Source organism: Hypomesus nipponensis, chromosome 21 (genome assembly GCF_054491055.1).
Source record: "Hypomesus nipponensis isolate SF chromosome 21, ASM5449105v1, whole genome shotgun sequence".
In the NCBI taxonomy this organism is placed as follows: domain Eukaryota; kingdom Metazoa; phylum Chordata; class Actinopteri; order Osmeriformes; family Osmeridae; genus Hypomesus; species Hypomesus nipponensis.
The window spans coordinates 4,604,315-4,632,293 of NC_140381.1; the positions used below are offsets into that span (position 1 = coordinate 4,604,315).

General features: G+C 50.5%; 1 protein-coding gene across 5 annotated transcripts; it reads right to left on the reverse strand.

Annotated features, from left to right (window-relative positions):
- Nucleotides 1–281: 281 nt before the first annotated feature.
- On the reverse strand, nt 282–27,703 carry pnpla6 (patatin-like phospholipase domain containing 6). Of its 5 annotated transcripts, XM_084684895.1 has the most exons (37): nt 27,591–27,703; nt 23,325–23,413; nt 22,213–22,269; nt 21,961–22,048; nt 21,451–21,533; nt 21,140–21,231; nt 20,742–20,882; nt 20,448–20,607; nt 18,930–19,010; nt 18,462–18,590; nt 18,098–18,178; nt 17,521–17,656; nt 17,227–17,301; nt 16,683–16,783; nt 16,175–16,345; nt 15,506–15,583; nt 14,867–15,072; nt 14,558–14,689; nt 13,803–13,926; nt 13,553–13,666; nt 13,371–13,446; nt 13,001–13,150; nt 12,828–12,891; nt 12,434–12,602; nt 11,526–11,708; nt 11,303–11,421; nt 10,644–10,800; nt 10,342–10,458; nt 10,185–10,254; nt 6,830–6,946; nt 4,035–4,151; nt 2,480–2,628; nt 2,016–2,168; nt 1,653–1,769; nt 1,410–1,497; nt 806–969; nt 282–617 (listed from the first exon to the last, which is right to left on the reverse strand). In XM_084684895.1, exons 2-37 carry the CDS (start codon nt 23,370–23,372, stop codon nt 552–554), a joined length of 4,173 nt encoding a protein of 1,390 aa, XP_084541021.1. In that variant the 5' UTR covers nt 23,373–23,413; nt 27,591–27,703; the 3' UTR covers nt 282–551. The 5 variants fall into 5 exon arrangements, with proteins under 5 accessions (XP_084541021.1, XP_084541019.1, XP_084541017.1 ...); XM_084684893.1 differs by lacking the exon at nt 4,035–4,151 and having other exon boundaries at nt 806–966; XM_084684891.1 differs by lacking the exon at nt 4,035–4,151.
- Between the last annotated feature and the right edge of the window lie 276 nt (nt 27,704–27,979).

Here is a 27,979-nt window from a genome sequence, read left to right on the forward strand (position 1 = left end):
CTATCCACCCATTCTTTCATTCATTCATTCATCCATATGACCATCCATCCATCTGCAAACAAAAGTTGGATAACATAACACCTTTTGGTATCTTCAATCATAAAGAATCCCAATGATGACCAAGTGTGACTGTGTCCCGACAGCCAGGACGTTGGGGGTGGGGGCCAGCCTGGACCCTCACTGGGTCCCTCTCTGTTTGTGGCTCCTACAGCTGAGGCCTGGGAGCAAGGACCCAGTTCAAGAAAACAAGTTGGTCTTCAGTCTGAGGTGGGGGAGGGGGGGGGGGGGGGGGGGTGACAAACCAATGGAACAAACCAGCTTGCCGGGGATTCACGGGTTAGGGTTCAAAGGTCAAAGGAATAACGTTTTCTGCTTCAAACCAGCAACAAACAAAAAGCAGGCATGAGATTCAGACAGCTGCTGTGGCTGACTTGAGGTCAGTCTGTCCTCTCACATCCTCTCACGTCGCCCTCTTTGCTCTTGATCTTTTCCTCCATCCCCTTCTCCCTTCTTCCTCCTCTCCTCCCTTCTTCCTCCTCTCTGCTCCTCTGTCAGCAGTCGGAGAACTCAGAGTCGTTAGCAGCTTTCCTCCGCTGGCGGATGGTCTTCTCCTCATCCTGGGGGACCACAGAGGGCCTGTTAGCGTGAATGTTAGCGTGAATGTTAGCGTGAATGTTAGCGTGAATGTTAGCGTGAATGTTAGCGTGAATGTCAAGGGATTGAATGGTCTCGTGTGCGCGTGTGTCTGGATGTGTGCGTGTGTGGATCTGCACGTGTGTGTGCGCGCGCGTGTTTGCATACACACCGTCTGGAAGACTCCGTTCTGGCCCCATTCTCCGGGCGAGTGGTCCTCCTGGTCCTCCTGGTCGTCTGCCTCCTCCTCCTCCTCCTCGTCCTCCTCCCCCTCCTCCTCCCGCACCGTGTCCATGCCCTCCTCCTCGTACTCCGTCAGACAGTCCGACTCCTCTGCTGAGGGGCGCGGCGCAATCCCAGTAGAGACACACGAGAGCCTTTCTATTATTTCTATCGAGGTATCTTCACACAGTAACGCCAGAGAGATGTTGGCCAGAACAGACATCTCCCGAGTCTGTTTCAGTATCTATGCAAATGAATGTCAGTCAAAGCCAGTCAGCGCTAGCCAGTCAGCGCTAGCCAGTCAGCGCTAGCCAGTCAGCGCTAGCCAGTCAGCGTCAGCCAGTCAGCGCTAGCCAGTCAGTGTCAGCCAGTCAGCGCTAGCCAGTCAGCGCTAGCCAGTCAGCGCTAGCCAGTCAGCGCTAGCCAGTCAGCGCTAGCCAGTCAGCGTCAGCCAGTCAGCGCTAGCCAGTCAGTGTCAGCCAGTCAGCGCTAGCCAGTCAGCGTCAGCCAGTCAGCACTAGCCAGTCACCGTCAGCCAGTCAGTGTTGTCTTACCGTCCGCAGCCACGTAGCTCTGGACCGGCTCGATCCTGGACACAATCTCGGCCAGGTCGGTGAAGTCCGCCCCCGGGCAGGTGCACGTCTGAACCAAAACACGGAAGAGTCCGAAGGAACCCGTCAGAACAACCAGGAACATCTGACATGCTCAGAGCACCTGAAAAGGTCTGTGTGTGTGTGTTTGTTTATTTGCGTGTGTGTGTGTGGGCGTGTTTATTTGTGCGTGTGTGTGATACTCACGTCGGTCTTCTTGCTCTCGTTGTAGTCGGCCGAGCGGTGATCCTTCAGCATCTTGTGGATGATGTCACCGCGAGCCCAGCCCGTGAAGAGCAGCTTGCCATGCTGGTATCCCACATCCTGGAACACACGAGACACTGCTGACATGACCACTACGACGACACACAACAAGTTCACATCACTAAAGACGATATCGGGATTCTCTAAAACACAACCTTCTGTCCTGTCTTCAGGGGATTCCCTGATACCATGAATAGACAGGTGACTGTTCGGTGAGAGAAGCACAAGTCTTAATCTCTCCTGTTATTCGCTGGGCGAAGAGAAGGAGGAAGAGGAGGAGGCAGGCGGATGGGTTGACAAACTCACGTAGATCTCGTCGAACTTGCCAAAGTCCATGGTCTTGAAGCGGTCGATGGGCGGTCGGATGTACTCGCAGTAGGCGCTCTTCTTGACAACCTCCAGCTGACGCACACAGGACACGTAGGCCAGCCTGGACTGGATCTCTGCCATGTCCGGAACCTAACACAACACCACAGAACAGGTAAGCATGTCTGGAACTTAACACAACACCACAGCACAGGTAAGCATGTCTGGAACCAACACAACACCACAGCACAGGTAAGCATGTCTGGAACCAACACAACACCACAGCACAGGTAAGCATGTCCGGAACCTAACACAACACCACAGCACAGGTTAGCGTGTGTGACTGTTTGTGTGTGAACATTTGTGAATATGTGTATCTCTACCATGTCTGGAACCTAACAACACCCCGAGAGGGGTGTGTGTGTGTGTGACGGTCACCAATGGTCAGTTCTGAGGACGGGTACCTTCACTTTCTCAGCCCAGGGGTTGATCCGTTTCCACAGCAACCACCAGCCGGACAGGCTGTCGCCATAGTTACAGAGGTCAGTCTCGTCCTGGCTGCCTACGTCGATGGCGATCACCGTTTTGGCGCCCATGTTCCTGGCGATGTCCGCTGTGGGGTGTCGTGTTGCCATGGGCAAACACACACACACACACACACACACGTAGGAGCACATACACACAACGCGAGCCGGCAGCGTGGACAATAAGAAAAGCAGATTGGGGTTATTATGATAGTCAGTACCAACACATCTCTAGACCACTTACATGTTCAAACCCACACTACCAGTACCACATACAGCCAGGGCGCAGCTTCATCTGTGTATTACAGATCACAGCAGCCAACACCTTTAGGTCTGATTCAAAAAGAACGCGTCAAATTTGGGAGAATGTTTCTTTGGGATTTGTAAAACGCTAACGCCTCGATGGTGTGTGTTTCTAGAGTGTGAGTCGTGGCCCTGGGTTACATTCAAATATCAGTTAATACCTTCCACAGTGTTGATCAATTGTAGGTGAGAAATAGCCGTTCATTTGCACAATTCCCATGAGCTTTAGTGATTATTACCCATCTGGCAACACTGTGGGCTGGAATGTGACTGGGGTCAATTTAGAACAGATTTGATTTTTGTCTGCGTTCATTGTCAATGCTATGTTAACAATGTGCTCAAATAGCAAATCTTCATTTTTAGATTAGAATATATTACGGGTGAACTTCAGCATGCAGATAATCTCCAATCACTGTATGCCTGAAGTATTTCGTTCTCCGGTAGAAATGACCACTCAGTACAGTACCAAGTAGAGACAGTGTCTGTGAGACAGATAGTGTCTGTGAGACAGATAGGAGACTGTCAGTGGAATGTCAGGAATGTCAGCAACGACAGTGGACTGTAGAAGAGCATTTCTTCTGGTGAACACAGAAAGGACAAGGCAGACTGGGGTCATTTGGTTTTACTGACTGAGAAGCTAAGTGTCTCAGTAGGACACTGATACCTATTCCGACTTGATTTCAAAGTCAAGAAATATTTTTGTTCCCGCCCCCAATTGTTCTTCTCCACCAATCAGACACCAGGGAGCCCACCAGAACCAATAACAATCCTATATGACGCTTTACCCCAATCTGATACACAACACAGACAGCACACAACGAGCCAATCAGGAACATGTTCAGAACACGCACACTAGCAGGTCTATGATCCCCAACAGTCTTGGGGGGGGGGGAAGCAGTGTCAGTTTCCATAACATGTACGGGGTCAAATATAAGCCTTGTCTATCGTTCTCAGATTGGGGGAAAAGATTCAACACACCACTCAGAAACTACCCTCCACGACCTCAGCCACGCTCGGTCCCTCCATACAACTTACCCATGGACCACATACTGTATTCACCACCACCTCCACCGGTACCTTCCCCCTGCAGGGAGGTGGAGAGGCGGGCAAGGGGGGGGGGGGCAGGGGGATGGGGCTGGGGCTGGGAGGGGTGGGTGGGTGGGTGTTGGGTTGATCCGCTCCCTCTACTTGCCTGGCAGGTTGTTGATGTAGCCACCATCCATGAGCAAGTTGCCATCTTTGGGGTCGCACAGGGGGGGCAGGTACCCAGACAGGGTCATGCTCGCCCGCACATACCGCCACAGTGAGCCTGGCACACCGGGAGGAAGGAGGGAGGGAGGAGGAGGAGGAGGAAGGGGGATAACATCTCAATAATGTTGCCGTTGGGTTAGTTGCGAAACGCAGTCCACGAACCCTGTGTTGGGGGGCGGTGAGAAGGAGTACAGTTACCCTGACTCCCCCCCCTCTCCCCGCCAACGGTGGAAATGTAGAAACTGCTCACCTCCAAACTCAGGACTGCACCTGTTCAAAACTCTCTGTGCCCCGTGCAGAGACCTGTGTGTGTGTGTGTGTGTGTGTGTGTGTGTGTGTGTGTGTGTGCGTGCGTGCGTGTGTGTGTGTGTGAGAGAGGACGAGGTCTCTACACAGGGTAAAAGAGAGAACTGACGTGGCGTCACAGAGAGTACTGGGGTAAACTTGAGATCCCCAAAATCGGCTCCACCAACAACAACCCTTTCAACTGCCCTTACAGAATCCAAAACACTGTCATATTCTGAACACTTTTTCACAGCTTGTCTGTGTGCTGAGACAGCACTGACGCATTTGACCATCTCTGATTTCTAAGCACTGTTGGGTGTGTTGAGGTGGGCCAGTGTTTGGGGACCTCGCATTGAACATTTCAGGAGAAACCAGCCTGCCCTATCCTGAGCTCTCTGTCATGCAGTACCACTCCGGTCCAGCAGAGGGCAGCGATAAGATAAGGTAAGGGGGCAAGCCGGGGCTGCATGGGTTGGAAGGAGAATGAGCACCACAGAAAAAGAGGATGGTGCAACTGTGCTCGTAGTTTTAAGTAAGGGGGAGTAGATAGCAGAGTTTCTCAACATTTAGTTCTGTGGGGTGAAAAAGTTTAAGAAGGAGTCGGTACAAAAATAAACTTTTGCAGACTAACAATGTTCTTCACAGACCTATTTTGGTCACACACTACTCAGAAACAACCCCTGCTTCTTACTTGAGTCTTCAAAAAGTAGTTTGTTGTTGTAAACACAGGGAAGAGTAGGATCCAGAACACTTTCATATATATAAAAAAAAAAAAAAAAGTAAATCAATTATATATAAATATGAAAAGGGTACACCAACGACTGCCATCGATATATATATTTAGGGAAAATATATAGATGAGCATATCAAACACAATTACTGCACAGGCCACATGCACGTAGATGCAAGCAAAGCGAGGGTGAAGACAAGGTGCTTGTAATACAGCGTCAACATGTCGCGTAGGTCGGTGGCAAACACCGGAAGCTAAGCACAGATCCATACAGTTTGTGCATTCCTTGGTGGGAGAGAACAGGACCAAGCCATGGACACGGCGGATAGACTCTGAGAAAAAGGGATGACAAACAATATCAAATGGAGAAAAAGCAAGGAACCTCGGTCGTTTTTCCTTAGCCAACACTTCACCCACACCAAAACACCTGATGTGCTCTTGGTGTTTTCGTGCCTAACCTGCAGGCCTTGAGCGGCCGGCTCTTCTCAAAAACAGCTTTGTGCGTTTCATCTTGCGTCTCAAAGTGGAACTCCCGTCGGAAAAGAATCAAAGCGAACGACCTAGCCTGCCACAAGTCTACAGTCTGAACAGACTGACTCCCCACTCTATGACTCAGTCTGAACAGACTGACCATGACTCAGTCTGAACAGACTGACTATGACTCAGTCTGAACAGACTGACTCCCCACTCTATGACTCAGTCTGAACAGACTGATTCCCCACTCTATGACTCTATGAAGAAACTGTCACTCTGTAGACAGATTATATGACTCTAAAAAGATTAAATGACTTTAAATAGTGGTTTACCTCTCAAAATCAGATTCCATGACTCTCGGAACAAATTAAATGACTCTAAACAGAGGATTTGACTCTGAACAACCACTAGGACTATGATTTGACTCTGTGAACAGATGATTTGACTCTGTGAACAGATGATTTGACTCTGTGAACAGACTCTGACTCTCGAAACTGCTTATTTGACTCTCTAAATAGACTCCTCTGATTCCTAAACATAACTCTGCTTCACTTAAAGGGGGCTGAGACCCAAGCACAAAGCTTTCTGAGTAAAGTGGGGAAAAAAGCAACAAGCGTGGAAAGGACTTGAAAAGCTGGTGAATCATTGTAGGGAGAAGCGAGTGTGTGTGTCAGCCAAGTGCCAGAACTGTGGAGATGAGGAGGAGGAGGGCAGGAGGTGGAACCAAGCAGGACGACTGACCACAAGAAGCAGGGACCATCTTGCACCTCTCTCTCTCTGACCCATTCGTATGACTGACTCTGGAGGTGGGTGGGGGCAGGGCTAAACCAATCAGCGACTAGAGTATTGGGGTGTGTGACTAGGAGAATGTGAGGCCAATTTGAATGGAGTGAATGGCCTGTCAAGTGGTTGGGTAGGCAGGCTGAATGTCTCCCTCTACTCACACACTATAACATGCTCAGAGGTAAGCTATAGCAAAATCCTATTCATGTGGTATTACTAACATTCCTTCCAAACCATGGGCTCCCAATGTCCAACTGGTCAGGGTGGGGGTGGGGGGGGGTGGGGTGGTTAAAGGGGGGGGGGGGGGGTGTAACGGAAAAAAGGTTGAGAGGGTGAGAGACATAACTTGAGGACGGAGGAGGGTAGCTCGAGTTGGTTGATTGTCTTTTTTATTTATTTTTGTTAATTTGTTGTTGTCGTCCCCCCCCCCCCCCACCGGGAGGGAGCGGAGTTTGAACTCTGACCTGGGACATTGTTGACATAGCAACCGTCCACAAGCAAGTGGCCATCCTTGGGGTCGCAGAGGGGGGGCAGGTAGGGGGTGTAGGAGGCGCTGGCTCTGACATAGCGCCACACGCAGCCTGTCAGAGGGGAGATGGAGAATGAGAGGAGGAGGAAGAGGAGCAGGAGCACGTCAAACACATGGACAGAGAGAGGAGAGAGGGGGACGGGGAGAAGGGGAGAGAGAGGGAGGGGGAGAGAGAGAAGGAAGGAGGGAGGGAGGGAGGGAGGGAGGGAGGGGGAGAGAGGGAGGGAGGGAGGGGGAGAGAGGGAGGGGGAGGGAGGGGGAGAGAGAGGGAAGGAGGGAAAGAGAGGGAGGGTGGGAGGGGGAGAAAGGGAGGGAGGGAGGGGGAGAGAGGGAGGGGGAGGGAGGGGGAGAGAGAGGGAAGGAGGGAGAGAGAGGGAGGGTGGGAGGGGGAGAAAGGGAGGGGGAGAGAGGGAAGGAGGGAGAGAGAGGGAGGGTGGGAGGGGGAGAAAGGGAGGGGGAGGGAGGGGGAGAGAGAGGGGGGAGAGAGAGGTAAGGAGGGAGGGAGAGAGAGGGAGGGAGGGGGAGAGAGGGAGGGGGAGAGAGAGAGGGAAGGAGGGAGAGATAGGGAGGGTGGGAAGGAGGGGGAGAGAGGGAGGGGGAAAGGGAGAGGGAGGAGGAGGGAGGGGGTGAGCGAGGGGGAGAGAGAGAAGGAGGGAGGGAGGGGGAGAGAAGGAGGGGAAGAGGAAGAGGGAGGGAGGGGGAGAGGGGGGGGAATAGAGGGAGGGAGAGAGGGAGGGGGAGAGAGGAAGGGAGGGAGAGAGAGGGATGGGGAGAGAGGGAGAGAGGAAGGGAGGGAGAGAGAGGAGTGAGGGATTGGGAGAGAGAGAGAGAGAGAGAGAGAGAGAGAGAGAGAGAGAGAGAGAGAGAGAGAGAGAGAGTGAGAGAAAGAGAGAGAGAGAGATTGAAGGCAGCGAGGGACAGAGAGGTAGAGGGCAGAGGGCAGCAGAAGGGATGAAGATGGCAGAGGGGGGAATAGCATTTATACACACAACCTGATCATCCTCTATCTAGAAGCCACGGACACTTCTGGCACAGACAGGCAGTTCAAAAAGACATATTGACAACATGGATGGTTGGAATTCTAGCCGTCAGCTCAGGGCCAGCTCTACTGTGCTTGCTTGGTGTTGGTGTTAAGTTGGCATGTTTTTGGTGCACGTTGTTTTTTATTAGCGTGGTTATGTAGATAACAGAACCGACAAGAAGCCAGAGGGAAAGGGCGAGAAAACAGAGAGAGACACAGCTCGGGAGAGAGCAAGAAAGAGAGATCCAGATATCTAGAAGGCCGGTTGACAGGTAAGCTAGCGTGCAGAGAGAGCAGGACATAGGAACTGACTGACATAGTCACCTTGGTAACAACCTAGTGCTACTGGCGACCATCTTGAATAACATATGAGAGAGTTTCCGTTACAACTACACTACAGCGACACAGTGTTCTCAGTTGGAACTGGAGTGAGAAATATCGCCCCCTGCTGCCAGGCCTGATTGTGTGGGCGAGCGTGTGAGTTTGTGCGCGTTGCACCGCGCATATATATCAGAAAAATGACTGGGTCTAAGGAGGCAAGGGAGGGAAAGTGGAAGGAGGGAGGGACGGAAGGAAGCAGGAAAGGGCGGAGGGGAGGAGGGAGCGAGCGAAGGGGGGAACTAAGTAGAAAGCAGGAGGCTAGAGGAGAAGTGTTCTGGATCCTACTTGTTGACGAGGACGGTAGAGATGAGAGAGGGGCTCCTATGCCTAAACACGAACTCTACGTGACGGCCTTCTGCATGAAACACAGTCTAGTGGGACCAGCCCCAAGTTAAAGGCACCAGAGCAGGGTTCTAGCAGGGATGGTGCCAGCCGGGGCGTACACACAAAGAAAAGTATTAAAACAATACAAATAATGAAAGGTGTGAAAGATCTATGTGTTGACATGAAGAAAAACTGGAAAAGATCTTGTATTGTAAAGAGGAAATGGTATCTGACTCAGGAGTTGGAGAATGACGGAAGACAGAGAGAGAGAGAGAGAGAGAGAGAGAGAGAGAGAGAGAGAGAGAGAGAGAGAGAGAGAGAGAGAGAGAGAGAGAGAGAGAGAGAGAGAGAGAGAGAGAGAGAGAGAGAGAGAGAGAGAGAGAGAGGGAGAGGGAGAGGGAGAGGGAAAGAGTGAGTGAGAGTGAGAGGAAAGCTGGGTCCTAGAAGTTAGTGCATACACACATGCCAAGATGCAATTCCAGGCATTCATGTGGGATTCAAGAGGATGACCCCACAACTTTAAACGAACCCCCCAAATCCAGCATCAGCTAATATCCAGATAGTACATTATTTTAGAGTTGCCAAATCAAGGCTTTTCCAAATACAAGCCAGTTGTTTTGTTAAGTAACCGTAAAAAATTGTGAATGAAAAATAACAATAAAGCTAAAATGAGCTGGATTTGGGGGGAGGGGGGTCAGTACTACCCTAGCTACAGTTAGGAGTGGTGCCTATTCTCACTCAGTCATTCATTACTCCTTCAAGAAGCAGATACATTCAGTCACACAATCAGTCAATGGATGCAGAGACACACATAGACAACAGGATCTAGAACTATAGTTATCCAGAACAACACTATACTAGCCCATAACCCATTAGAAGTTATATATATATAGATACATGTTACTGCCACATGTTTATGTATATTTATGTGTGATGAAAAATGTGTTTATCTGCAAATGTGAATGTTGTTACAGTTTTTTTTATGTTTAGAGTTATACGCAGCATGGTTTTCTAGACCTACAGAGTGAATTCTCGCTCTCTCGTCATTAGTGTAGGGTTAACACACTGGAACAAGGGTTAGGAACTCACCACATGTAAACCAGTGGTGAGCATATTTAAGAAGAGAGAGACTGGAGGAGATTAGATGAATACCCATGCTTTCACTCAGTTAGACCCGTGTCATCTGGGGCAGAGACGCAGGGAGGGGACTGGAGGGTTTAAAGCTGTCAGTGGGGGTTAAAATGGACCCTGCCTCTAAATGAAATTCACAACTTGTATCAAATGTACGCACCTATGTGTGTGTGTGTGTGTCTGTGTCTGTGTGTGTGTCTGTGTCTGTGTGTGTGTGTGTGTCTGTGTGTTCAGAATGTTTGAGAGTGTGAGTGTCATACTACAGGACACTGGTCACAACTATCAAAGCCCTACCAGTCCTAACTCCTGATTCGGTCCCTGTTTGGTACTCATATCTAACTGAGAGGAACAGAGACTACAGTCAGCCAATCATAAACAGCAATAGTGAAAGAGGGGAGGGGCCTCGGGTGGGAGTCAGCTGTCAATCACTCACCATCCTGGTGCACACGCATGGCTGAGGCTGTGATGTCAGTGGTGACGTTGAAGTATGGCAGCCATAGGTCCTGGGCACACACACACACGTGTAATTATGTACACACACACACACACACACAGAGACAGCACACACAGCCCTGGCAGTGAGCACTCACCTCAGCTTGCTTGTCCTGAAACACCTTGGAGATGCTGGTGTTGAAGGCGGAGCCAGAGAACATGGAGGTGATGGGATAGGTCAGGTCCAGTACCGTCTTAAACACTGAGTTCATCGCCTTAGACGGACGGAGAGAGATAGAGGGTGGGGGAAAGGGAGAAAGGGAGAGAAAGAGGGGGGAAAAAGACAACAAGAGAGACAAAGAGACAGACCTCTTACAATTCTGACTGATCAAGGTCCCACGTGCGCAGAGCACGGAGAGAGGCGCGTGTTGGGGGGCCACAGGAAGTGGCAGAGACCGACCTTGGACCACTCGCGCGCCCTCTGCTTGGTCCTGACAGCGCTCCGCTCCTCCGCGTACAGCGCCCCGATGAATGAGCCGATGGAAGTCCCGCCCACGATGTCGATGGGAATCCCCGCTTCCTCCATGGCCTTGATCACGCCCACGTGGGAGCAGCCTCTGGCAGATTGACAGGGAGAAACAACCAATCACAAGCCACATCTCAACTCCACTGTTGCATGGAAGATCAACTTCAACTTTATTGTCCAATAAATCCACATAGAACTCACTTACTTACGAGCTGATTTCCATGCCATGAGCTACTTACTTGGCCAGGCCAGGCTGGTTTAAGCTTAAGGCTCTCAAAGACCTAAAGTCCTAATACTTTAGCTACTTTAACTTTTTTAATACCTGAGAAGGTATTAGTCAGTCCCGGAATCATTAATTACACAAACTGTATGTTAGCCCAACCACACAGTACTACTGTATTAACACTCACAATTTCATTCCTCTCTCTCTAGCATTTGAGATGTTGTTACTGTACTTGAGACGTATTTGGGAGTCAGGTGGCTGAGCGGTTAGGGAATCGAGCTAGTAATCACAAGGTTGCCGGTTCGATTCCCGGCCATGCTAAATGACGCGCCCTTGGGCAAGGCACTTTATTTTAAGATTCTCTCCTCACCTGGCCCCGCCCCCTCCCAGCACCAGGGCGATGCTGTTCCCCGTCAGGACTCGGGCCAGCCGGGAGAAGTCACTGTGCCGGTCTGCTGTCTTCTCAAACACCTTCTCGTACACCTCCCTCTGAGGGACACACACACACACACAGTCACACACACACAAAGTCACACCACGCACACAGACAGAACATCCTCTCCCCGCCCCCTCCCTCCTGTCCCCTCTCTCACCAGCTTGGCAGGGCCCCGTCTGGAGAACACTCTGCGGGGGCACCTCAGGTGCAGGTGTCCGGAGCACCAGCTCCTCATGTTCAGCCACTCCACCGTCCTGGAAGGCCCCGGCCCGTCCTCCCTGTGCAGCAGCACCAGCTGCTTCAGCGCCCGCACCGCCGTGTTCTCCAGCATCTGCTCCAGCTGAGGGGGGACGGGGGGACGGAGAGGAGGGAGGGAGAGAAGAGAGCAAGAGAGAGGTGACAACCCTCAGTGAACATGCACCAACAACCAGAGAGTAACTCACTGAACACTAGAGCCCAACCGATTTATCGGCGGGCCGATATTATCGGTCGATTAGGCATTTTCCATACTACCGGTATTGGCATTTATAATGGCCGATATTTTTTTATTAGGCCTTCACAATACAAACAAACAAACAAGGTACAAAATCAAGGCTCATAATGGCCTATAAAAAAAAAAAAAAAATACAAAACGAAGACAAAACACCCTTCAACCATGTTATGAGTGTTGCATTGCATACTTTGTCCACTAGAAGGGACTCTACAACGTCCCTGTTGGCAACACTCGTGTTTAGAACGCCAAAAAACCCTACAACCAGCTGATCCAGCCAGAGTCGGGCAGAGTGTTAGAGAAATCTGTTCATGTTTTGTTACTCGTTTCTGGATAAAAAATATATATATCAGCCGATATATATCGGAATATCAGATTTTTTAATCACCAAATATTTGTATCGGTATCGGTCTTAAAAATCCTTTATCGTCAGGCTCTACTGAACATACCTGTCCACTACCTTCCCTCCCCCTCTTCCGTCCATCCCCCGCCTCCTTCAACCTGTAACCCCAACACCAGGGACCTGTCCCCTCCCCCAATCTTCCAGCCCCCAGGCCCCAGCCCCCAGGCCCTACCTGGCCCAGGGCAGGCTCCTGGTCTCCCAGGCCCACGATGAGGATGCAGTCGGCCTGGCGGATGCAGCGCTGGGTCCAGGGGGTCATGCTGCTGTCTGTCTGGTATAGGACGATCCTGTTGATGTCCTCCTGCTGGGCCAGCCAGCCCGACAGACGGTACTCATGGATACTGGAAAGGGGGGAGAGTGGAGAGGGTGGGAGGAGAGAGGGAGAGGAGGGGTACGGAAGGAGGACAGAGAGCAAGGACGATTGGGAGGGAGCAAGGGAAGGAGGGGAAAGGGAAGTTTAATCAGTAATCGAGTACGACAGGATGAGGAGCAATCAAGAGTCAGCGAGGGAGGAGGAGTAAACAACAAAAATCAGAAGACACAATCAAAAAGTTTCCTTTCCTCACCTGTCCAGGGCTGAAGCCCCCAGGCGCTCTCTGATGATGTCACTGGTGAGCAGCAGGGTGGGTCCTGAACACACACACACAAGCCAGCGTTATTGGAGCTGGTGTTTTTTAACGTTTCACAGAGTGTGTGGGTGTTAGTGCCCTGTGCTGTGAGGCTGTGAGTGGGCGTGTACCGATGGCACTGAGGGCGTGGCTGAGCTCCAGGTTGAAGGCGTTGATTGGCACGTCGTCGCAGACGGGCAGCACTGCCACGGTGGAGAGGTTACTGGCCGGGTTGGTGACATCGGGGCTGGACGCCACGCTGGACAGGCCTAGCGCTGAACCTGCAGCGGAGAGGAGGGAGTGTGTGTGTGTGGGAGTGTGAGTGTGTATAAGAGTGTGAGTGTGTGTGTATAAGAGTTTGTGTGTGTGTGTGTGTAAATTTGTGTGGGTGTGTGTGTGTGTGTGTGAGAGAGAGTTTGTGTGTGTAAAAGTGTGTGTGTGTGTGTGTGTGTGTGTAAATTTGTGTGGGGGTGTGTGTGTGTGAGTTTGTGTGTGTCTCACCTGAGAAGGGACCGCGGGCCTGCTGCAGGTTCCCCAGTATCTTCTGACCCAGCAGGTGGATCAGCCTGGTCACCACCTGCAGAACACACACACACACCAGGATCTCAAAGTCAGGTTCCGGTGGATTGGAACAAGGGTTCAGTCAGAGGGCTCCTGTAGCGGAGGTCAGGGGTCAGGAGTACCTGAGGGTAGCGTCTCTTGATGTTGTTGAGGGTCCCCTCTGGGAGCTTGACCAGCTCTGTGTCTCTGACGGCGTGGACGGTGGTGGCTCGAGGCTGTCTGGTCAGAGCCTCCACCTGGATCACGGTTCAAACGTTACGTTTGATTTGGAAATCGTTTTAGAGTTCAAATGTTGACATTCATTTGAGACTGGAGTGATGCTTGTGTTCTCTAGAAGTACATATGCCTATGTGTGTGTGTGTGGTTCCTCACCACTCCTATGAGGTCTCCTCGTCCGTACTCCCCCACCAGCTCCTTCTTGCCGTTGGCCTTGCGGATGACCGAACGCAGACGCCCGTTCAGGACGATGTAGGTGCAGTCTGATTGGTCGTCCTGTCTGAGGGGGCGGGAGGAAGGAAGTTACTGTTGTATTGTACTTCTTCAAGCCCAGCCCAGCCCAGCCCAGCCCTACCCAGCCTAGCCCAGCCCAGCCCAGCCCTACCCAGCCCAGCCCAGCCCAGCCCAGCCCAGCCCTACCCTACCCTACCCAGCCCAGCCCAGCCCAGCCCAGCCCAGGCCTACCCAACCCAACCCAGCCCTACCCAGCCCAGCCCGGGCCAGCCCAGCCCAGCCCAGCCCAGCCCAGCCCAGCCCAGGCCTACCCAACCCAACCCAACCCAGCCCTACCCAGCCCAGCCCAGCCCAGCCCTACCCAGCCCAGCCCAGCCCAGCCCAGCCCAGCCCAGCCCAGCCCAGCCCAGCCCAGCCCAGCCCTACCCAGCCCAGCCCAGCCCAGCCCAGCCCAGCCCAGCCCAGCCCAGCCCAGCCCAGCCTTACCCTACCCTACCCTACCCAACACAACCCAGTCCTACCCAGCCCGGCCCTACCCAGCCCCGCCCGGCCCAGCCCAGCCCATCCCTAGCCAGCCCAGCCCAGCCCTACCCAACCCAACCCAGCCCAGGCCTACCCAACCCAACCCAGCCCTACCCAGCCCGGCCCGGCCCTACCCAGCCCAGCCCCACCAGTACCTGTACAGAGCCCTTCCGGCCTCCACAGCCATCCAGTCGATGGCAAAGTCCATCTGCCTGACGAAAGGGGACATGCGGATGGCCACGGTGTGGGCGGCGCTCAGCACCACGCTGGGCTGCTCCCTCATGATCCTGCAGGGGGGCGACACAAAGAACCCTGTCAGCGCTGCCTGAGGAACCGTCGCCTGGATTCGTGTCTCTCGCCATGTTAAGACTGCACCAGTGTGTGTGTGTGTGTGTGTGTGAAGTCATGTTCAGCAGTCTCCGATGTAGCCTACTGGCCCGGCCTGCGAGGGTTTCCAGACTCACTCGTAGAAGTCGGACTTGGAGATCTTGAGGAAGGTGCAGTCGCGCACGGCCTTGATGGTGAAGATGAGGGGCTCTCCCGTCAGCACGGCCAGCTGGCCCACCATCTCCCCGGGCTGGGTGATGAACAGGCACACCGCCTCCTGCTTGTCGATCATGCGTTGGTACACATGCAGACAGCCAGACAAGACAAAGTGGAGACTCACATCCTAGAGAGAGGGGGGGGGGGGGGAGGGGGAGAAAGTAGGAGAGAGAGAGAGATTGAATGAGAGAGAGAGAGAGAGGGGGGGGGGGGGAGAAAGTAGGAGAGAGAGATTGAATGAGAGAGAGAGGGGGGGAGTAGGAGAGATTGAATGAGAGAGAGAGAGAGAGAGAGAGAGAGTGAGGGAAAGAGTGGGTGAGAGATAAAGTAGGAGGGAGATTGAATAAGAGTGAGGGAGAGTGAATAAGAGAGAGAGAGAGAGAGAGAGAGAGAGAGAGAGAGGGGGGGAAGACAGACGTAATGGAGGGAGGTGAACAGCGACAGGGGGAGAGTGAAGGGCTAGACAGTGGGTGTTGTAACTGTCGTGTCTCATTATGGACGGCAGCTGATATTGTGGTTGGGGATGCGTGTCTGTTCTGAGCCTGGGGCGGGGCCAGTACCTGGTCTCCTTGTCTGGCCAGCACAGCTCCAGCCTTGGCATGGTGCAGGGTCACCCTCCCGTTCAACAGAGATGGGTCCTGAGAGGACAGGAGAGAGGGGGAGGGAGGGAGGGTGGGTGGGAGGGTGGGAAAGGAGGAGGAGCGAGAGAGGAGAGAGAGAGGGGGAAGAGAGAGAGAGGGGGAGGAGAGAGCGTGGGAAAGGAGGAGGAGCAAGAGAGGAGGAGAGAGAGGGGGAAGAGAGAGAGAGAGGGGGAGGAGAGAGAGAGGTGGAGGTGTGGGAGAAATGAAAGAGGGAGGGATTGAGAAGAAGAATGATGAAACCCTCTCTTGGGGCTGCAACCTTGTGTGGGCTCTGTTTCTACTGGTTGGCAGCCTGACGAGAGGACAGAGTAGGCCCACGCAGAGAGGTCGTCTCTGGACACAGAAACAGACATTGACAGCAAACTACAGCTGTCTTCAAATGTCACACGCAACTTCACCGTCTTGTGTTGTCCGCAAAATATCTCACTATCTACATTTCTGATTTTCGCTGCTTGCGCCAATTATATCATCTGTTTTCACGTGTCTTTCACCCGAGGTCTTTCAGATGTACACTGACTAGAATCGTTCACTAGCAACAAACGACCTGCCCTTTCAAAATAAAGTCCCTCTCCGGCGCTGTGCGGGTACCTCGATCCTCATGAGCTTGAGGAGCTCCTTCTGGGCCTCCTCGAACAGGGCGGCGCTGGGTCGGCCCGGGAGGGGCCCGTACCCGCCTTCAGGCCCCGCCTCCTCCTCGGGGTAGAGGTACACCCCCGAGGGAACATCCTCCACCGTCACCTTCCTCTCCCGCTGGTCAGACTGGAGGGAGGGAGGCGGTTAGAGTCTGGGGGAATCTGAGGGTCTGGATAAGAGACTCATGTCTGGAGGAATCTGAGGGTCTGGATAAGAGACTCATGTCTGGGGGAATCTGAGGGTCTGGATAAGAGACTCATGTCTGGAGGAATCTGGGAGAACGTCAGGGTTTAGTGAAGAGACTCATGTCTGGTCAAGTCTGAGTGAGTTTGAAAATAAAACAGCTAAATGAGCGGCTCGGTCTGAGATATGGAGGAGCAAGGATAATGCGCTATCATTTTATGTCTATGGGTGTGTGTGTGTCTGTGTGTGTGTGTGTGTGTCTGTGTGTGTGCGCGCTGACCCGCGTGAAGGTGGGAGGGGTGTTGCCGTCCTCTGCAGACACGGAGATGCGCCCTCGCTCGTACGCCATGTCAAAGTCTGAACGCAGGCCCTTCTGCATGCCTGCAGGGACACAGAGCACACAGGGTCACCTAGCCAGCTCAGGGAGAGACAGAGAGAGAGACAGAGAGAGAGAGAGAGAGAGAGAGAGAGAGAGAGAGAGAGAGAGAGAGAGAGAGAGAGAGAGAGAGAGAGAGAGAGAGAGAGAGAGAGAGAGAGAGAGAGAGAGAGAGAGAGAGAGAGAGAGAGAGAGAGAGAGAGAGAGAGAGAGAGAGAGAGAGAGAGAGAGAGAGAGAGAGAGAGAGAGAGAGAGAGAGAGAGAGAGAGAGAGAGAGAGAGAGAGAGAGAGAGAGAGAGAGAGAGAGGGGGGTGAAACAGAGAGAGGGAAGAGGAAAAGAGAGAGGGATGCCACCAAGAAAGAGACAGAGAGACAGGAAGGAAGGAGAGAAATTGAAAGTAGAGAGGGGGAAGGACAGGGAGGGGGCCAGGTGAAGGGTGCTGCTCACAGGCAATGTCTACAGGCATGGAGATGGTCCTGCTCAGGGTTGGCACGGTGGCGCCATCCTTTCCATGGTCCCCTGCTGCACACACACACACACACACACACACACACACACAGGTCAGACGATACAGCATTTACTATGGCCGTTTTACCTCACTGTCAATGATGTGTAAATATTTTAGGTTTCCCTCTCAAACTCCCCACCCTCACTCATCCCTTCTGTCTGTCTTTCCTATCCTCCCAGCCTCCCTCCCTCCCAGCCTCCCTCCCTCCCAGCCTCCCTCCCTCCCAGCCTCACCCGGAGTGTCCCCCTTCACGGCGGCCTCCCGGTGTTCCTCGGTCACCGTCAGGCTGCCGAAGCGCTTGCTGTGGCGGACAGGGCTGGTGCGCGTCTGGTGGGGGGAGAGGGGCAGCAGGCGCAGGGCCTGCATCTCCTGCAGGACAGGTGTGTGTGACAGAAAGAGAGGGGGGGGAGAGAGAGAAAGAGAGAGAGAGAGACAGAGAGAGAGAGAGACAGAGAGAGACAGAGAGAGAGAGAGAGAGAGAGAGAGAGAGAGAGAGAGAGAGAGAGAGAGAGAGAGAGAGAGAGAGAGAGAGAGAGAAGAGAGAGAGAGAGAGAGAGAAAATGAGAGAGAGAGAGAGAGAGAGACAGAGAATGAGAGAGAGAGAGAGACAGAGAGAGAGACAAAGAGAGAGAGAGAGAGAGAGAGAGAGGGGGGGAGAAAGTAGGAGAGAGAGAGAAATCAGAGAATCAGAGAGAGAGAATCAAAAAGTGAATCAAAGAGTGTTAGACAAGGATGTTGGAAGACTGGAGTGTGACTCATGTGAAGTCCACATGCCGTGTGTGTGTGTGTGTGAGTGTGTGTGACTCCTACATGGCTAAAGAGCTCGTTGGTGAGGCCCAGGTAGTTGTGCAGGGCCAGCACGGTGACTCTCTGTAGGCGGACCATGATGATCTGCAACAGACATGGATAGGGAAAGTAAGAGGGTTTCAGCGTGCGCACACACACACACTCAGCTCACCTGCACCACACACACACACAGTCACACACACACTCAGCTCACCTGTACCACACACACACACGCACACACACACACAGCTCACCTGTACCCCACACACACACCCACACACACACACACAGCTCACCTGTACCCCACACACACACACACACACACACACACACACACAGCTCACCTGTACCCCACACACACACACACACAGTCACACACTCAGCTCACCTGCACCACCCTGACAAGGCTTTCGGGGTACTTCTCAAAGATGGAGAGGAAGGCCTCTACCGGTAGACGTAGAACAGTGGACACCTCGGCCGCCCGTGCCGACACAGTCTTGTATGGCTTCTGGTGGCCCTGGAACACACACATATATGTCAACATATTCGTATTAACAACAGTGTATTTCTGTATAATACTTGTATTTCCTGTGGTATCACAATTAGATTACAGTTTGAGGATGGGACCAAAAAAATCATTTGACAATCATTTTCATTGTTTGAGTCAGCTTGATTTCTTCTTGATTTCATTCAATAGAAGTTACGACATGTCTTCATCCAAAGGGGGATTGAACCAATGATGATGTGTCACATGTTCCTACGTACTGAAGTGACCAATCAAAAGTACAGTCCAAGTCCACGTCCGAAAACGTGACGACAGTTGATGATTCAAACAGGAAGTGACATCATATCTTACGGTGATGACATCCAGAATGCTGAGGAGGCTGTGGACACTGTCGCCAGGGTAGACCTCCTTCACAACGCCATCCTTGCCATCCTGGAGACATGAGACAACGGTGGGGTTTGTTACGCGCACACACACATACGCTCACACAAGCACACACTTCTAAACCAACAGATGAGACATTAAAATATTTAACAAATATAATTCAGACATGCTTTCCTGTCATTGCTCTGTACCAGGTCATGGCTGCCCGGCCAATTAGCTTTACAACAGAGGTCAACAGACTGATGCAAGCACTAATCTGTCAACAGGTTTGTCTCTTTAATCCCGGGAGCTTTCTAATGACATTGTTTGTTTAGGTAGGTGTTAGATTCGTTTGGTTCTTGGTTCAGATTTAGTACTTGAAAACTTCACACGTTTGATTGCTCTTGTGCCTGTGAGACTTTTACCATCATGCAAGCAGACCACCAGACCATTAGGACAGACAGAGGTGCTAAGTGGGTCCTCTGGTGCCAACTGACAGTTAAAGCTCATTAGTGAAGTTTGTTGAGATTTTCGATAGGGTGGGGGCTGAGGGGTGATGAACACAGGAAGGAAAGGTAGGTGGAAGGATTCAAGGAAAAAGGTAACGGGTTTCTATATGGTTAGACACTTCATCTCATTGAAGTACATGTCTTGTAGCAAAAGCTTTATTCTTTGATAAAGTAGGCTAAATGATTTATGAAACTACAGTATGAATAAGCACAGGTTATTATGTTATGCACCTTAGAGATAATGTTAATTATACTATAGAACTGGCATACACATGTTGGATATGCATATGTTTATATTTTTATATTGTCATATTATTATTTTTATGATGATGATTATTATTATATATTTTACTAAAAGTTTGTGTCTATTACAGTACAAGTTTTATAATAAAAACAAATCAGAAATGTATCATATTATGCATCTTCTAAGAGTTAAAAGGAGAAACTGGCCCTTGATCTTCAAAGTGTAGGAAGGAGACGCCATCTGCTGGTCATATTCTAGTTTAACAGGATAGAAAGACACCATCAGTTTGGACCAGAGTTGCATCAGAACAGCAATTAACAATAAGTTTTGCGTCACTTGTTTTTGTTGTTGTACAAGTGTTCATATTTAATACCTTAGAGATTAATAACACCTTTGATTGCTCTTGAGCATGTGAGAGTTTGACCGTCATGGAAACAGACAAACAGACAGAGGTGCTAAATGGCTCCTCTGGTGCCGACTGAGAGATAAAGCTCATTAGTGAAGTTTGTTGACTATTCTGGTAGATGGAACTGTCATATTCTAAATATACATGTTAGATATACATATGTTAATAATTCGTTATTGTATAAAAAATACGGAAATGAATATCATACATTTTACTAAACCTTTTGTGTCTGTTACAATACATGTTAAATGATATAATTATCTCAAACACGACCCACACTTACAAACACACACACACGTACACGCACCCACATGTACACACGCGCACACACACACACACACACACACCTGTCCGGTAAGGCACAGTTCCAGCTTGCCGTCCTGTACGACGTAGATGCTGCTGTCCGGCTGCCCTGGCCGGAACACGTACTCCCCCTGCTGGAACTTGAGGAACACCATGTGCTTACACAGCTCCAGAAACAGAGGCTTCTCAAAGTGGCCCAGCACCCTGGAGGTCAGGAGGTCACACACACACACACACACACACACATATAAATGGTAGTCATATTTCAAGACACCTCCACACACACACACCTCCACACACACCCCCAGAGCCCCCCCCCCCCCCTGCGGTGTGCGTACCTGACGTTCTTCAGCATGTACAGCACCTCGGAGGGCAGGTGGGAGTTGGCGACGTCAAACTCCGTCAGGTCGGCCTCCAGCACAGAGGGAGGAGGCTCCTTGGCCTGCAGGATGGGGACCTCTTTCTTAAAACGCAGGATCCTGGAGGGGGGGGGGGGGGGGGCAGGAAATGATGGAATTGTTATTTCAAACTCATCTTCACTGACTTAACTGAACTGGAAACTGAACCAGACCCTCTGCTAGCTAGGCTATATTGTGCTTTTCATTTTTGTTTGTGTCTGTTAGAACTCTTCTCAGAAGATCTGTTGGCATTACGATGTTCTTTCAATTTCAGTACCGCAAGTTTCACAAAAAGGATGTGTCAATATTTCTGTTTGTGGTAAGGCCTGCATGCATACTTTTTGGCAATGTTTAACATCTTCTGCTTCTTCTTGAGGCGCGGGCGGGAGGAGGAGGCTGTCCCCACAAGAGAAGAAGTAGACTGAGACACCTGGGGGAGAGAGAGACAGAGAGACAAAGAGGGAGAGAGAGAGAGAGAGACAGAGAGAGACAAAGAGAGACAAAGAGAGAAAGACAAAGAGAGAGACAAAGAGAGAGAGGGAGAGAGAGATAGTGAGAGAGACAGAGAGTGTCAACAGGTCAAGGTCGTGAAGTGAACTTCATGCAGTTCTATGTTGTAACATCACTTCAGCTGGCCATAGGGGCTGACCTTCCGCATGATCTTCCTCCCATAGAACATGACCTTGTCCCTCTTACGGAAGCGGTATTTAGGAGCCTCCTGGGCCTCGATGTCTGAGAGAGAGAGAGAGAGAGAGAGAGAGAGAGAGAGAGAGAGAGAGAGAGAGAGAGAGAGAGAGAGAGAGAGAGAGAGAGAGAGAGAGAGAGAGAGAGAGAGAGAGAGAGAGAGAGAGAGAGAGAGAGAGAGAGAGAGAGAGAGAGAGAGAGAGAGAGAGAGAGAGAGAGAGAGAGAGAGAGAGAGAGAGAGAGAGAGAGAGAGAGAGGGGGAGAGAGGGGAGAGGGAGAGGGGGAGAGGGGAGGAGAGGAGAGGAGAGGAGAGGAGAGGAGAGACAGGAGAAAGAGAGGAAAGAGAGAACATTCTTATTGAAAACCGAACTGAAGCGAATGAATGAGAAGGTCTTATAACGTCAACAGACTGCCGGGGGAGACCAGCGTCTGACTAAAGAGAGGAGACGAAGGGAGCAGGAGGAGGGAGACTGACTTCGTAGCTGGATCCTGCGCAGGACGAAGAAGATGAGGATGGCGATGAGGATGATGGCAAATCCCGCGCCGATCACCATGCCAACCATCTGGAGAGAGTGGGGGGGGGGCGGAGGGAGAGAGACGGAGGGGAGCGGTGAGTGAGATGGACGCAGAGTCATGGAGGGAGGGAGGGAGGGAGCAGAACGATACCGCCGTGACACCAAGAACAGTCCATAACAAGACCCCCCCCCCCCCCCCGAGCGACACTGACCATGCTCGTCTGTAGCTCCTCCTCCACAAACGCCTTGATGTGGTGGTTAAACCCTTCCTGCGATTGGAACAGAACACACGTCAATCAAGGACTAATTCCGACCTTCCCTTAGAACCACAGTCAGAAAGTCCCTGGTGGCTGCCCGGTGAGAGCAGCCGTCTGAAAGCAGCTGCTGCTTCCGTCCTGCTTACGAGACATCTGAAGTGGCTCTCTGAGTACAGCTTGGGAACTCCCTTTTCGCCGCACTTTGACCCCACACCGTCCCCGGTTTATAACCCCACCGCCCCAATATCCTCTCCCTCTCTCTCTCTCCCTTTATCATTCTGGTCATCCTCCCTCTACCCTGGCCAGGTTCACTTCCAGAAGGCTTGATGTAGGCTGCTGTCTACTGACGCTAACACAGGCCCCCTGGCTCCTGTCTGTGTGTGGACGTCAGATGGAGAGTCTACCAAGGCCTGGAGGTTTGAAAAGAGATCTGGTTTAATCTGGTTTCACTGTAATCAGATCTGAGAGGAGGAGGGAAAAAGGAAGACAGTGGAGAGAGAGAGAGGGTGGAGAAGGGGGAGAGAGAAAGAGGGATATGGAGATTGAAAAGAGAGGGGGAGGAGAGAGAGAGAGAGAGAGAGATACATTCTAGAGTATACATTCTAGATTCACTCATCCGAGGCACAAAGCAGGGGATAGGTTGGACTGCAGGCCTCTCCCTGCCAGATCAATAAGACTCTTATCTCTGTCGTCCACTCTGTAGTATTTTCCAGCCAAAGGACGTTCCCGGTCCCAAGTCCTGATTAAGGCTGTGACTCACATCGGGAGCCAAGATATATGGATCTGTGTGATAAGCCTGTTGTGTTAGGAGCATTAAAAACAAAATGACTGGGGTGAGGGCAAAGTCGACACACTTCAGACCGTAGGCTTTTGGAATTCTAGCTCTTGGACAGTCAAGTGACTGGAAAGGAAATACAAGGCTGTTCAGTTATTGATGAGGCAGCACATTATCTCTATCTCTCTAACTCACTCTCTCTTCTTCACACTGAAGGCAAAGGGAGTAACTGCTTGAGTGAAGGATCGCGTGGGTCCATCTCTGGTGTGTGTGTGTGTGTGTGTTTTCTGACCTCTGGGGTATCTTCTTGGACCTCCTGTTCCGAGGCGCTCTGTCCCATTCTAACCCCGCGTCTTCACAGGGCTGGTCCATCAACGGCCACTGGCAACACACACACACAGGAAACAGTCACCACAACACACAAACACACACACACACACAGGAAACAGTCACCACAACACACAAACACACACACACACACAGGAAACAGTCACCACAACACACAAACACACACAAACACACACACACACACAGGAAACAGTCACCACAACACACAAACACACACACACACACACACAGGAAACAGTCACCACAACACACAAACACACACACACACAGGAAACAGTCATCACAACACACACACACAGGAAACAGTCATCACAACACACAAACAGGAAACAGTCACCACAACACACAAACACACACACACACACAGGAAACAGTCACCACAACACACAAACACACACACACACAGGAAACAGTCATCACAACACACACACACAGGAAACAGTCATCACAACACACAAACACACACACAGGAAACAGTCACCACAACACACAAACACACACACACACATGAAACAGTCATCACAACACACACACACAGGAAACAGTCATCATAGAGCGAGAGATTCCACGTGCCAGACAAACGTGTCGCATACTGAACAGACACAGGAAATGATAAAGCCAAACAATGGGATGAATATGGGAGCCTAAATATAAATAGGTCTTCTCGGTATGGGTATGACTCATTTGACTTCAGATCAAGAGGTTGCTGGGTCAAATCTCCCCTGTGCGTAGCTTGGGATCAAAGTGTCCGCTAACTAATAACATTATTATCATAAGCGGCAATGCACAGGCTGGATTTAGACGTTTCATGAGGGAGGTTTAGCTGGTGCCTCAGGCTACCGTCCAGACAAAGATGTACTGTGCACTGTATGGAGACAGTCTACCCCCTTCCCCCCATTAAAGCTGACATCACTGTGTTGATGACCGCACGGTCTCACCCGGGCCATTCTGACACACACTCCTGCCCAGATGGTTCCACCCCCCTCTCTCCACCCGTTCATCTCTTCCGTCCATCTCTCCCCTCCTCTCCATCCCCCTCTCCATCCCCAGAGCATGATCCTCTTACACCCACAATTTGGGTTGTTTCTCCTGGGATGGTCTAGGCCTACTAAAACGGACTACTGTCCTCTTGTACTTTCCTCCCTCCATCCCTTTCCTCTCTCTCTCTCTTCTTGTCCATCTCTCTCTCCCTCTGGCCCACTTCCTCTCTTCCTCCCATCCTCCTCACTTCCTCTTTCTCCCCCTTACTTTCCTGCTCTCCCCTCCTTGTCTTTCCCCCCCTGCGTCCCACTCGTCCCCACCGTTCATATACCGATGGATCAACTCCACAAGCCTAGTGGAATCAGACCTAGCTCCCAAACATGAGTCACGCATTCCCTCCCTGGACACAGCCTTTATCTTCCAACATCTCCCCAAACAGCGCCCGGCCTCTTGTCTCCGCCACAGACAAACAAACAAAGCAGCTGAGCACAGCCGTGCTTCCCAAACAGGCCCTGCTCCCTTCACGGATCTCCTCCTAATGTTTGTCCAAAGGCCCCGCCTTGGAACGCGTCAGAGAGACATGTTGAAGCAAGACAAAAGCAAGTTGGTGAAACGGGACGTGCATTAGCCCCCACACACAATACGTTCACAATGATCGTGAACCTATATGGCGGTCCCTGGTGTCGTTCTGCACTTTCATAATCTCCGATATAACTCCTATGGGAGCACGATGCACACGTACAGATAAGGCCTCAATCTGTGCAGAGATGGTTGTGTCTGCGTCTCATGGAGTAAAGCAGGATGTGGGCTGGCTAGCTACAAGTTTAACAAGCCAGCAAAGACGTTCCTTCTTGCTGCTCAGTGTTCTAGAACACTTGTGTTCTAGAACCACAGTGCCAGAATACCTTTCTCTATCTATCTCTTTTCTTTCTATTCTCCCTCCTCCTCTCTGGTCTCTCAATCTCTCTCTCTAGGTTTCTCTATCTCTATCTCTCTCGGTTCTATAATTCTGATTAGTCTCGTAAGACCAAACACTTCAACGGACACAAAACTCAAAAAGCGCTTCCTTGCGGTGGTCAGAAGTGCACGTAACAGCAAAAACCCCACGGAAATCTCGAATCAGCCCGGTGAAGAAACCCTTCCCTTTGTTACAAAATAAACGGTTTCCTGGCACAGTGAAGAAATACTGCGGGGCGTATAAAGAATGCAGGCCAGACCATGCAGGTCTATACACGGTATCACGGCCCAACACAAAATATATAATCCACAAATTGATGTTATGATAATTGCCTTACTAACTCGCTGTTTGAAAATAAATGACTAACACTACAGAGTTAGACCCATACAAGAGCTGCAATGTCCTGCCCTGTAGGCTACACTACTCATATTACTGTATGACCAGCTTAGCGTGTGCTCTAGCGTGTCTTTCAGCTCTAGTTGGCCTATTGGTACTACACAAGTCATAGTAATAAGAGCTACCATGTCATAATAAAACTTAAATTACTTGAATCAATCCATATCATCAGTGTATGGATTATTTATAATATAGTACATAGTCTACGACCTTGATATAAATCCTAAGTCCTGTCACCTCTAACAGTAGCAGACAGGTCTGACTGTGCCAGCCTTCTCAGTGCCTAGCTGACCAGACGTGCTGACTTTGCCCACGCCCGCACCGGCCTGTATCTGGCCTAGCCTTGCAGCTTGCCGACCGTATCCGCATTGTCCTGCAGATACAATGCTGCCAGTGGAGACATGCTCCGGGGTATGAATCCTCCACACAAACACACACACTGATCCAGGGGCGGCTTCCTCCATAGGGCAGCTCTAACAACTAGCGACATGCTGGTTTTTCTTCCCGGACAAAAACCAAAACAACTATTTAAAAAAGCAACATATATTATATACCTCGAGTGTTTGAGGTGAAGACCACGATGGAATCAATTATGGACAACTTTGATCAATCTTCTTCCTCCATTTGTCATGGAAATGTCTTTCTCCTGTAGAGCTGGATGGCTCGATATTGACTGGTAACTCTTTAGCAACTAGGGAATACGACAACTCGATCTTAAACGCCAGGGCATGAACTACTGAGAACAGAAACCAGACACAAGCTGGTTCCAATGTAGTCTTGTGACCTTTACTCTTGAAAGCACAACATTAGCACCACAAAGAGTTAAAAGGTTAGCTGTTCTCCCCCTTTACATACATATATGTCATAACACTGTTATAATCTGTCAATTATCGATGCCCTAGGGCCAAATAAACGACGAAGGACAAGGAAACACGGTCAAAGGTAATGTGTCCAGTCAATGGCTGAGGCCAGGACAGATCAAGTTTCAAAGCCAAAATAGTTTGAGTAGTACCCGTCTGGTGTTGTCTTTCCCATCCCTTATAAATCAAAGGCCCGGTTTGCTTAGACGGTGTACTAACAATGATGTATTGCTCTACGAATACAACTCCTCTTAATCAGAAAGGATAGGCCTGGTCTTTATATTTTTAATTTAGCCGCATTCTGAATGCTGTCCTGCGCAAAACGGACTTGCATTGGTGCAGCTTTCTGATAAATCTGTGAAACTCATGTAAAAAAGACTGTGTCCACTCGAACTGTTATGTCAAGCTATCCTCATCATCTTCCTCCCATCCATAGCACCCTTCCCTGATATCTGTGTATTTTAATGCAGTAATGTCGGTTAAATCAGTAATGTCGGTAGTGGCTTTAGCTAGATTGCTTAACTACTTAAAAATACTAGGCCGGTTTACACGCTTTACAACAGAAGGCAAGAATCCCGAATACTCCCAAATATATCCCCTTCTTGCGTGGATGCTAGCATCCAAGCATTAAGTGATGCTACCAGCTAAAAAAACAGCAGAAGCTATATCACTCTGCTACAGCTTGTAATAAACTATAATGTATTTTATGAATTACTGTTTTTTTAAATATATGTTAACATGATACTTCTGAGTTAAAACTGTTTCAGGGGAACACTCAATGTGAACGGACAAGATCGTGAGGATGTTTGTGACCTCCGCAGGGACACGGCAGAGCTAATATTGACATGCTTCGTACAGCACTGTGCTATCCCAAGTGACACTTGCTTCGAGTTCCCACGGTCGTAATAGACAAATACACATCGTTTTCACAAGTATTATACGCATTCGTATTTTGGTTAGAAGCCGAACTATTTACTCTATACTGTAAAAGGGCGTTACAGTAAAATAACGTTACCTGAAACGCGTGGTTCTTGTTAATCGTTGCTGTCAAACAACAGACATAGCGGAAATCATCGGTAACTAAGCCCCTCCCACCTTTCTTACAACAACACCTTCTGGCAAATCAAACAAGTGCAAAAGCTCAGATTTGAACCAATTAACATCAAGGGATGAGTCAGTGGCCATATATCCCACCTACTTTTAAGTAAACATACAAATTCAAGCCAACCACAGTGCAAGATTGAGAAGGGCACAGTCACGATGATTTTTTCATTGGTGTTTACATCAGTGAATGACGACGGAGCTAACCAATGAACACAACAGACTACATGAAGTTTGTCATGTTGGTTATCGGTAACAATTCTTTGATAAAATACTTGGGACTGTTAATAGTCAAACGTAACA

Bases quoted from the DNA above. Each gene is read 5' to 3' on its own strand.
- pnpla6 (XM_084684895.1), bottom strand. From the start codon at position 23,372: ATGGGACAGAGCGCCTCGGAACAGGAGGTCCAAGAAGATACCCCAGAG. The intron at 22,049-22,212 runs GTCAGTGTCGCT...CACTCTCTCCAG, and splicing joins AGGAGCTACAGACGAGCATG to ATGGTTGGCATGGTGATCGG. The intron at 10,459-10,643 runs GTCGGTCTCTGC...CGTCCGTCTAAG, and splicing joins GGGCGCGCGAGTGGTCCAAG to GCGATGAACTCAGTGTTTAA.